The following is a 12,405-nucleotide window of genomic DNA, read 5'->3' as shown; positions in this document are numbered from 1 at the left end:
TGCTACTTTTGCCCTTGTGGGCCTCTTGAAGAAAAGTATTCCATTTTTCTACTTTCTGCTGTTACTGATTCCTTTCCTTTTTCTTTCAGTAACTGGAATTTAGATTTAAATTAGTGGATGTTTATTTTGTTTGTTGGGCTTACGACCTTCTTTTTAATCAAAGCCAATTCAGAAAATCACAAATACCCACTAGACATGACATGAAATTGAATCAACAGATGTCCCTAGAAAATCTTGACATTCCACTGACTTCAACTGTTAAATGAAGAGGCATTTGGGGAAGTTATGTGTGACTATGGTGAGCAGGCCAAGGTTCTCAGCAGCATGTGCCCTCCCAAAAGAGGCTGGAAGTCAGGAAACACAGAATGATTGTGTCTCATGCTTGAAAGTCTGAGTACTTTTTCTAGAAGGACTGTAAACAAGTGATGGCAAAAAGTTTTGGGATTTGGTAGTCATTTATTGCCAGCTATGGTACCTCTTAACTACCAATAGATCTTGTCTCAAAAGATGAAGTAGGATAGTACAGAAAAAGAGTATTTGTACATAAACTCTAATTGGGATTTTTGGTTTTTTCTCCCCCATGGAAAAGACAAAACTGGGATTTTATGCTAGTCATTACTGAGGGAGTCAGTCAGATCTAGTAAATGGAGCCTCAAAGGACTCTACTTTCACTGAAAAACCATCTTACTTAAGAGCTTTGGGATTCTGGAAAAACGTGTGCTCTGCTTGTCTTCCTGTCAGGGGAAGCTAGTCACCGAATGGACTTGATAAGAAAGGACTTGAGGAATGCTACTCTCTTAATGGGGGGAGGGCGAAATGTCAGCTAAAGACTAAAGCCTGCAACATAAAAACAGAAACCAACTGGAATCTGAGGCAGTTTTACAGAGAGAACAAGTAGAAATATTAAGACATTAAATTTTAGGCTTCTTCTACTCAAAATGAATCTAGATTTTTTTAAAATTACAAAAAGTCAACCAAAAATAATGTATCACCACCTATTATGTTCCTAGCCATGCCACCAAGATAAATAAGACAATAAAACCAGCTCTGATGCTTGAGGAATTCCCACATTAATGGACTGAAGTAGGGAAGCTGAAGAGACTCCATTTTGGAAAGGTTCCATCTCTGCTGTTCTTCTGCTAAGTCTCATTTACTCATGTTCCATATTTTACCTTTGAATAAACCAAAGAAGCTGTGATCTCACATGAAGGGGGAAGCAATAAAGTTAATCATTCTCTGAGTTTTGTTCTAGGCCCCAAATACCTCATAACATCCAAGAGCCGGATCCCAAATCTGTTCCTGGACCTTAGCTTCAACCAAACCTTGGCTGATGCTGGCATCAATACCCTTACCTTTGGTAATTTATGGACTAACACCTATTCACCTGACACTTATGTTTTATTGGAACCTACTGTGCATCTGTAGAGAAACCAGGATCCTAGACCCTTTCCTAATGTAAATCCTCAAATCCAAGCAGTAGCAAAACTTACTCTTCTCTCCTTCCAGTCTCCCAGATACTCCATCTGCTTTTCTCTACATAGCACTAGTCCTACTTAATAAACTGTTTTCACATTCTCCAATTCACATTTAACTTCTATTTTGTGGGGCGCCTGGGTGGCTCAGTGGATTAAGCCACTGCCTTCGGCTCAGGTCATGATCTCAGGGTCCTGGGATCGAGCCCCGCATCGGGCTCTCTGCTCAGCAGGGAGCCTGCTTCCCCCTCTGTCTCTGCCTGCCTCTCTGCCTACTTGTGATCTCTCTCTCTGTCAAATAAAATAAATAAAATCTTAAAAAAAAAAATCTTCTATTTTGCACGAAGCTGAGGACCCTCTTGGCTGGGCCTGTGGGACCCTCCCCTGGGTTCTTGGACCCAGCTTTTCTGCACCAGGACTGGGGGAATATTGGTGTAAGAGAAAAATCTACGTCTAGATGAACCATAATTATAATCCAACATAGTAAGTACAATTGCAGATATAAGATATATGAATAAAAACAGATACAGGAATAAATCTGTCAGAAAGAGACACCTAAATAAACTGATAAGTAAGAAGGATCTTCATTAGATAGCTGGGTGTCAGATTTGTGGCTTATGAAGTAGCAATTTAATTTAGCAGGAAATTCTCTGTTAAGAGATAAGGTGAACAAAAGAAACCTTTACAGGTTGCTGGAGGTAATATATATTGAGTCAATCACTTTGGGGAAAAATTATATTAAAAGTCAATATTCACAGACATACACTTTGGATTCTAGAACCTGAAGAAACTCTTGTATAGGAACAACTATAATTATTATTATACAAGAATGTTCATAGGATCATTGTTTGTGAGAGCAAATTAAACAACAACCAAAAACATTGAAAACAACTCAAAAGGAGGACTTGCAAATTAAATAAATAAGGTATATTCATTCAGTGAAATTTACAGCAGTAAATACACTGCAGTTACACACATTAACAGAGATAAATCTAACAAACATATTGTTGAGCTAAAACACTATAGTGTTTGAGGTTTATACACACATATATATACATGACACTAAATAAAAGCAAGAAAAATATTTAGAATTATAATTCTTTCTAGATAGAGTTAGGAATTTATTTTTTCAGCTGGGTGATGATGAAACAGGTGCTCATTTTATTAATTATTGTTATTCTTATTACTGATTCAAATATATATTTATGCATATCCTTTTGTAGGATAAAATATTTTATAATAAACTAAAGTGTTAATAATGGCCATTCTCTGTACTTACTGAAATGGGTAATCAAGATTGGGCATTCCTTCCTAAAATGTGTTAGGGCTAAATACAGGGGCTGCTGGGAATTATTAAACTTGGTGTACAGAACACAAAACTACTTTTTCAATGTAGAAAAGGTACATAAACTGCACAGTTTATGGAAACCTATCATGTGCTTATGAGGCCTTAAATACCAACAGAGAGACAGGATAATGGGTACTCTTTTGATCAATTCTTCCCAGCTCAAGGCCAGTCTTCGGAAAAGCACAAATCCTAGTGAAACGAAGAGTTTAACTAGATTTCAATGCAGATATATTAAAGATGGATATTTATTTCGAAAATACATATTAAGAGCTAATTATCTGTCAGGAACTGTCCTCTGCCTTGGCGATATAGGAATGGAAAAGAGCGAAAAGCTCTGAGCCGGGAAGAAAACCAAACAATAAATGAAATCATATAGAGAGAAACAATCTGTGATGAACATGCTAAGAAGAGAAGGAAAAAAGTAATGAGACATCAATAAAACATGGTTATCTCATATCTAAGCTTTTTATATAACCTCTATATGTCCATAGATTTGAAAAACAAATATAATGCCTTCGGTATGGGAACACAACTTTGACAAATATAAGAACTGGCTAAATATATAGAGATGGAAAAGTTTATTCTGATCTAATGGTCCCATTAAAGAGTGAAATGAAGAAAACTGGAGTAACAAGTTTGGTGATGGGCACACTGACAAGTAACAGCATGCTGCAAATGCACGTTAGCCATCTTAGGTAAACTGATAATGGCTATGGATAATATGCCACTGGGTTAATGATGAAGATAAAGAAAAAAAATAATAATCACACGAGTGAGAAGGGAATATGTGATAATTCATTTATCAAAGTATTAGAGCACAAGACGGAAGACTTAAAAAATGTATATTATTTCATATTCCCCCCAAATTATCTTTTAAAATTTGTAGCATTAAAAACATTAGAAACCAGAAAACTGAACACTGTGATACACGTGCTCTTTCTTAGCTTTAGAAAGGTACAGTAAAAGAAAATACGATAGAAGATATCAATGGCTCTCTGTCCAACAGCAATAAATGGAAAGATATTTTAATAAGGTTGATAGGCTTGTAAACATATCATGATAACAATGTGATATAGATAGTATCTGAAATGAAGAAAGGCAAATGGCAGCTAAAGAAGCAAAGTGGCTGCATAAGAGTAATGGAGATACAGACTACTTATCTATATAGAATACATTTCTTTGACGTGAAAATGTGTATAAGTGTATGTATGTGTACATAATATGCATATTTGTATATGTATATATGCACACATATATTTGTGTATGTATGTTTATATATATATATATATATGTGTGTGTGTATATGTGTATATTAGAACAAACCGCAGTCTTGATAAAATAATAAATTCATGTCAGTTTGAAAGAACGCATCCCATGATTGGGGTTATATACAGAGAGACTGCAAGAAAATAGCAAGATGTTAAAGAGAAATACAATTGATTTAGTGGGATGGTTTGCTTATCTAAAGGAGGATTTCAGCAAATTCTAAGTGACCAAATGAAGAGACTGTCATAGAGTGACTTCTAATACTATGTGGATGGCTAAACTAAAAATTTCCCATTTTCTTTTTATTCCTAAAACACTATCATGATCCACTTCCTGTGAGATCACCTTTCAGTCAACATTCATCCCACTGATCATACAATTCTCTAAGAATTTTGTTTTCCAATCTGTTCAACTGACTGATTGTTTCAATTAATACCCATATCTGGATATTTACGACTTCTCAGTTTCAACATTCATGACTTTCCTCTTGCTCTTTGCTTAATAAATGGCATTTATTTTTCATCATTCTTTTGCTGGCTAGTTAACATAGCTAATCAAACAAACTTGCAGTTGATGTTACCAACATTTACTTGGTATTCTTGTAATTAAAATGAATACTTTATTATTATAGTAATTTTCAACTTTCAAATATACAACTTACTTAGGATGAGCACTTGACCCAAGAAAGAAATATCACCATAGCAGAATGCCTAGATTCGACAGATCTGCTAGACTTAGCCATTTATATTGAACTACACAGCTATTATGCCAACCAACAACCATCACCACCACCAACAGAAACATGTAACTGGGTTATACTGATCCTAAGAGAATGAAGTTTCACAATCTCTTTCTTCAGCTCTTTCCTACATTTATCAACTCTCATAAACAGGAAATTGTGGTGTATATCTGTTCTAAGCCTTACACCCTGTAGTATAAACTAATTTCCTTTTTCTTGATTCTCTGCACCTGGGTATCTCAATAGCTGTGAGATTTTTATTTTCACAAAATAAAAAGCAGAATAAGGTCATATCAACCACACAGATCATGTATAATACTAGTCATAATGATGGACTTCAAGAAGCAGCATAAAACAGGTTGGCGGTTACCCTTGCTGTGCTAAAAAATAAAAAGCACAATATTTTGATAACAATAACGTTCCCAGTTTGCTGAAATAGAAGATGTTAACAGCCACATATTTCCATAGACTGGATAGAAACCGTTATAATGAAACAGAAATACATTTTGTGTAAATCAGTAATACTCCCCAAACAATTTATACATCATTTACTACTTCTTACGATAGTATGGTGAACGCTTTCTGGTATTCGCTCTAGAGATAGATGCAATCATAATGCACCCGTGAAAACATAAAATTGATTTTGCTACTGCTCTCATGTAAGAGGATTACAAATTATTTTACACTTTTCAAATACATACAACTTAATCTGGTGTGTAGTATTCATAGCTGCTAAACTCAGTAACTATTTAAGCAATTCAGAATTTCTCTGAATAATTATGAATTACTGCATTGAAATGGAGAGTTCATGACGTTTCAAAGATAATCCTGACACAATAATTACTTTCTCTTTCCATCTATTTCACTTACAAACAAATAGCTTACATGGCTAAAGAGTAACCTTCTATTTTTTGATTATTAAAAAGTAACAATGTGATTTACAGAAAAAAAGTTATGTTCAAAATTGAAGAAATAAATAAACACCAAAAACTCCCATGGAAATAAACTCTTTTTCATTATCCCCAGGAATATGTTGACATTTACATTTTGGCCAGCTGAGGTTCAAATTAGATAGCTCCATAGGTGACAGAAACCCTGAGGCCTGCGTGGATCCTGAGGACAAAGGTGATTCAATTATTTCCCTGGAATGGCTTATCCAGCCTTGACCTCAGCATGAAGCAAGGTACTGGGAGCCTGATGCATGCAGCCATGTAATTATGCATTTAAGTTTATCTTCTTAATTAATTTAAATATGCTTGAGAAACTTACAGGGCTTGAATCAACATTTTCACGGCCTGGTCACTGGATAGAATCAAGGCTCCTGAAGTGAGACAGTTGATCACAACTTCCATGCGCTTTAGAAAGCTCTTTGGTAGAGGTAATCAAATGCTTGAAATTTCAAATTTTGGAGATTTGGAGTGATTTTTGTTTGTTTTGTTAAGAAAAATGAGGTTGAAAAAGTTGCTGTCAGCAACTGCTAATACAGCTTATAGTCAAAACCATATAAAAGAATCTTCAGCCCCTAATATATGGTAAATGAATCATTAATGAAGCCCAGACATCAGTAAGAGAAGGTAGGAGCAGAGCTTAGAACTAAAAGACTAGGAGTAGAATTAGTGTCATCTGTTAAAATAGTCTTGGGGGGTGGGGGGGAGCACTGAGCCAACTCAGGATAAAGAATGGTTCCGATGCATTACCAGAGCATTAAAGCCAAAATTTGCCTAGTAGCACCCAACTCCACCTCCAGGCACCCGCACACAGGCTCATAGACCTTGATCACTGACCCTGAACACATATCCATCACTAGGCTATAACTATTTTCTCTAATCCTGGAACATACTGAGTTCTGCTCAACTTTTCTTTGCCTTTCATTTCTTCTTTGATGAATACCCTTCAAAATTTGCACTGTATCAGAGAAATGGAGCCCTTGCTCAGCTCATTTTTCTCCATGAGCATATGCTCTTCTATCATGATTTGCACAGTTACAGTTTTTCCTCTCAGGAAGGTTAGGCCACCTGCTCTCCCAGGGTCCTTCTGCACACAACCACAGTGTCCTACGCAACGGACAGATGCTAGGCTCATTTTCCTTTCCGAGATTATGTTTCAAGTTAGAATTACATGTTAGTGAACTCAGAAAGAAACTACCCTTGCTAAATCAATACACAGCAGAGTTAAAAAAAAAAAAAAAAAAAGCAGCCCACTATACAAAGATCACTGAAGTTAAACAGCCAGCTTTACACTTGCCCCTAAGGATGCAGAGTTCTAAAGAAAAACAGCAGTCTGGTCAGCAAGTGTAAGACACCTGCTTGAATGTGAAGATATCTGAGGCGTTTAAGCAAAGGCAGAAAGCTTTAAAGGCGGAAGAGAGAAATTTAAGAATTTAGCCAAAAATACAAAGTGAGCTAAACTAAACTTTGCTGATGCAGTGAATTTTTCCTAGATAAGTCAGACTCATAGGTTTATTATACACATTCAATAAATTAAAGCAGTATTCATCAATGAGCTATATATAATTATTTTGTTATTATTACTTTTCATGAAAGAGTGACTTATTTTCTGGTATATCATATATTTACGATGGCTGCTCCAAAAAAATGAAATCACCATCTGGTGACAATTATAGACATTGGTCCATGTGGCCCATGAAAAATTCCAGGTTTATATTTGATCATGCAGTATGTTACATAGAAAGCATATAGAGAGAAGTAAATACTCTATGTAAAGTATTTTAAAGGTATTTGTGATATCTAATATTAATTTTAACATAAAATATCATCTCTAAAAATATAGACTCATTTTCTAGATTACCAGGCTTAGCAAGCAACAGTTCATACTTATAGGTTAAAAGTCTTCTAACTTGCTAATGAATCAGTATCCTGTACTATCTCATGATCTCAATTTCCCACACCTAAAGGACAGGTAGTAATATCATATGTGTGTCATGAACACATATTGAATACAGTTTTAAAATAATATATGACATTCATTGGAATTTCAAGACACATCCTTGTAAAGCTTAAGATAAGTACTGTTCAATTAAAAAATAAAAATAACAGCACTGTATCATCTTTGAACCAAAAGCAGTAGATATGAAGTCATGGTGGTACTTACCACAGTGAAATTCATCACTTTCAATATCCATATTGTCATGGCTAAGTTAACTATCATGGTAACCAACAGCAGAAGGACAAAGAAGTATAAGCACCTCTTTCGCCATCCATAAATCCCCACTGGGTAAAGTTGTGCATTCTCAGCTCTTGGCAGGTTGTTCTGCTGTGTTGCTAGTATATATTGTTCTCGTGTCATCTGGAAAAAAAAGAAAAAAAGAAAGAAAGAAAGAAAAGAAAGAAAAGAAGCATTCAAAACTAAAACCAATGATTTTTTAAAATCAAAAGATACAACACATTCACGAATAATGGGTAGTGAGTGTTCAAAGAATTATTGCTGTGTAATTAAAATTAGATTAGACTTGATTAAAATATTACAAAGCCTCTCACATAACATTATCAGTGCTGCTTTTTAGTGCTGTTTTACTCTGAATTTTCTAAGATACATGTTTTATTTTCAGTAACATTTACCCAATTCTAACAGTAGTTTTTTCTGGGTTGTTCCCCCCTCCCCAAGGAGACTCTGAAGACACTCATCTCTACTCCCAGGTATCTAATCTATAACTTAAAATTCTATGCACATCCCAGCTACTCTTGGAATACATGTCACCTGTTCTTTAGGGTAGACAGAGACCAAATGTATCACAAGGCATTTCTGTACCTTTATCTAAAGATATGGGATATCAGGGCTCAGGGTATATGTTTTAATAAACTGTAAATGCATTTGAAAGAACCTATGGGAAGAAAATATACTTTTATTGAGAATTATATAGATATAGCTATTTAATTAATATTTTTACTTAGAACTTTGCTGGTTATTTATTTTAGTTATATTTCAATGTGTTCTCAAAATAAATTTGATCTCTAAAAAAAGAAGACACTATACTGTACTATTTTATTATATAATATTATATAACATATTGATACACATAGAAGTCAGTTTTGGAAAAGAGGTGGTAGTATTCCTTGGTAATATATAAATTTAGTTTTTAAGTTAATTCTTTCAAAAAGCAAATACATTATTTTCTGCTAGATTCTACCAAGAAGTACGATTAAGAAAAGTAAAGGATATGTACTAGGCATACAATTTTTAGAGTAACTTATTTATTATCTGAAGAATAAAAACTTCAATTTTTACAAAATATAATTTTCTACAAGGCAATAAGTTTTTTAGTTTAGTTTTTTCTCTTTAGATTTCATCAGATTTCTTTTATTGTTCATGTCAATTAAACAATACAAGAACAGAAATCATGCTAAATAAATATACCAAAATAAAAGCAACATCATGAAGAATTAAAAATTATCTGTCAAGTAATATAAAATACAGGCATATCTCATTGTATTGTGCTTTACAGGTACTGCATTATTGACAAATTGAAGATTTGTGGCAACCTTGAGTCAAGCAAGTCTATCAGTGCCATTTTTCCAATGGCATTTGTTCATTTTGTATCTCTCTGTCACATTTTAGTAATTTTCACAACATTTTAAGATTTTTCCATTATATTTTTCATGGTGATCTGTGATCAGTGATCTTTGATGTTACTAATAATTTTGGTGAGGGGGGGCACCATGAACCACACTTATGTAAGGTGGTGGCTTTACTGACATTTGTTTGCGTTTTGACTGTTTCACACCATGGCCCTTCACCCTCTCTCTCCTTTCCCATCCTGTCTTTTACCTGAGACACAACAATATTGAAATTAGGCCAATCAAAAACTCTGCAGTGACGTGCGGGGATAAGCATCAGGTACTGTACGGAATTGTTAAATTACTATATTTATTGTACACCTGAAATTAGTATTACACTCTATGTTAACAGGAACTTAAATTAAAAAAAAAAAAAAACTTAAAGGAAAAACCCTGTAATGGTCACTAAGTATTCAAATAAAAGGAAGAGTTGCATGTTTCACTTTAAATCAAAAGCTAGAAATGACTAAGCTTGGTAAGGAAGGTCCATCTTCTTGGGCCAAATAGTTAGCCAAGATGTGAATGCAAAGAAACAGTTCTTGAAGGAAATTAAAAGTGCTATTCCAGTAAACAGACTAAGGTTAAGAAAGCAAAACAGCCTTATTGTTGATATGGAGAAAGTCTTAGTGGTCCAGATAAAAAAATCAGAGCAGCCACAACATCCCCTTAAGCCAAAGCCTAATCCAGAGAAAGGCTCTAACTTTCTTCAATTCTCTGGAGGCCAACAGAGGTGAGGAAGCTGCAGAAGAAAAGCCGGAAGTGATCAAGGGTGGGTCATGAGGTTTAAATAAAAAGCCATTTCCAAAACATAAAAGTGCAAGACAAAGCAGCAAGTGCTTATGTAGAAGCTGTAGCAAGTTATCTGGAAGACCTAACTATGATAACTCATGAGGGTGGCTACACTCAGCAACAGATTTTTCAATGTAGATGAAATAGCCTTCTGTTGGAAAAAGATACTATTTAGGATTTTCATAACTAGAGGGAAGTCTGGCTTCAAAGCTTCAAGGGAGATTGACTCTCTTGTTAGGAGCTAATGCAGCTGGTGACTTTAAGTTGAAGCCAATGCTCATTTATCAATTCCAAAAATCCTAGAGCCCTAAAAAATTATGTTCAATCTATTCTGCATATACTCTGTAAATGGAGCAACAAAGCCTGGAGATGGCATATATATTTATAACATGATTTAGTGACTATTTTAAGTCCATTGTTGAGAACCACTGCTGACAAAAAGATTATTTTCCAAATATTACTGTTCATTGCCAATGCACTTGGTCATTCAAATGCTTTGATGGAGATATAAAACCAGATTAAAGATGTTTTCATGCCTATTAACACAACATCCATTCTTCAGCCCATGATTAAATGAGTAATTTGACTTCCAAGTCATATTATTTAAGAAATACATTTCATAAGGCTAAGTGTTATAGACAGTGATTCTCCTGATGGATCTGGGCAAAATAAATTGAAAACCCAGAAAGGATTCACCATTCTAAATGCCATTAAGAACATTCATGATTCATGGGAAGAAGTCACAATATCAATATGAACAGGAGCTTGGAAGAAGTTGATTTAACCCTCATGGGTTTGAGGGGTTCATGAGTTCGATGGAGGGAATAGCTACAGTTGTGGAAACAGCAAGGGGAATGAGAATGAGAAGTGGAGCCCAAAGATGGGACTGAATTGCTACAATCTCATGATCAAACGTGAACGGATGAGGGGTTGTTTCTTAAGGATGAGCAAAGAAAGTGGTTTCTTGAGATGAAATCTGTTCCTGGTGAAGAGACTGTGAAGATTGTTGCAATGACAACAAATGATTTAGAATATTATATAATTTAGTTGATAAAGCAGCAGCAGACTTTGTGAGGATTGACTTCAATTTTGAAAGAAGTTTTACTGTGGGTAAAATGCTAAAAAAATAGTCCTCCACCATACAGAGAAATCACTTGTAAAAGGAAGAGTCAATGGATGCAAAAGGCTTCTCTGTTGTCTTGTTTTAAGAACGTGCCAACCCAGTCTTCAGTAACCACCATCATGACCAGTCAGCAGCCATCAACTTTGAGGCATGATCCTTCACCAGCAAAAAGATTACATTTCATGGTAAGCTCAGATGATGTTTAGCATATTAGAGCAATAAAGTATTTTTAATTAAGGTATGCACATTATTCTGTTAAACATGTTAATGCACAATTAGTAGACTACAGTATAATATAAAATAATTTTTATATGCACTGGTAAACTGAAAAATTTATTTAACTCACTTTATCAAAATATTTGCTTTATTGTGGCAGTCTGGAATAGGACCTACCATATTTCTGAGGGATGCCCATATATGTTATGTAAAATATGTAACTTAAGAGTATAAGTTATAGTATTTATGGAGTCAATCCTCTTCTTTTTTTTTTAATTGCCATTTTTTTAATTTTTTATTTTTTATAAACATATATTTTTATCCCCAGGGGTACAGGTCTGTGAATCACCAGGTTTACACACTTCACAGCACTCACCAAAGCACATACCCTCCCCAATGTCCATAATCCCACCCCCTTCTCCCAAACCCCTCCCCCCAGCAACCCTCAGTTTGTTTTGTGAGATTAAGAGTCACTTATGGTTTGTCTCCCTCCCAATCCCATCTTGTTTCATCTAAATAAAATGTGAAACTGCATATTGATAAATGCAAATACCCCAAAATTTTTGGCTTTTTCCCAATTTGTTTTAATTTTAGAGCTTTAGCTTTAAATTACCTTAACACAAACTGAGGGTTTTGGAAGGGGGTGATGAGAGGTTGGATGAGCCTGGTGATGGGTATTATGGAGAGCACCTATTGCATGGAGAACTGGGTGTGGCGCATAAACAACAAATTTTGGAACACTGAAAAAAAAAATAAAAGGAAATCAAACAAACAAAAAATTATCTTAATGCACTACTAAACTTTCAAATTTTTATGAAGAGCATTATGCTCCATATAATAAAAATCCTTGCATATGTTAAATCAGAATTCTAAATGAA

At 34.8% G+C, this 12,405-nt stretch overlaps 1 protein-coding gene across 7 annotated transcripts in view; it reads right to left on the bottom strand.

Annotated features, from left to right (window-relative positions):
* Positions 1-12,405, bottom strand: part of SGCZ (sarcoglycan zeta) — a 1,087,941-nt gene that overhangs the window by 464,680 nt on the left and 610,856 nt on the right. For all 7 annotated transcript variants that reach the window (XM_082715514.1, XM_082715520.1, XM_082715515.1 and 4 more), the window contains one exon: positions 7,937-8,131. In XM_082715514.1, coding sequence (XP_082571640.1) covers positions 7,937-8,131 — 195 coding nt within the window. The remainder of the gene's footprint in view (positions 1-7,936; positions 8,132-12,405) is intronic.

The sequence above is a fragment of the Mustela nivalis genome, assembly GCF_964662115.1.
Source record: "Mustela nivalis genome assembly, chromosome: 20".
Classification (NCBI taxonomy): Eukaryota; Metazoa; Chordata; class Mammalia; order Carnivora; family Mustelidae; genus Mustela; species Mustela nivalis.
The sequence above is the reverse complement of the archived record's forward strand: the minus strand, read 5'-3'. Positions and strand labels throughout refer to the sequence as shown.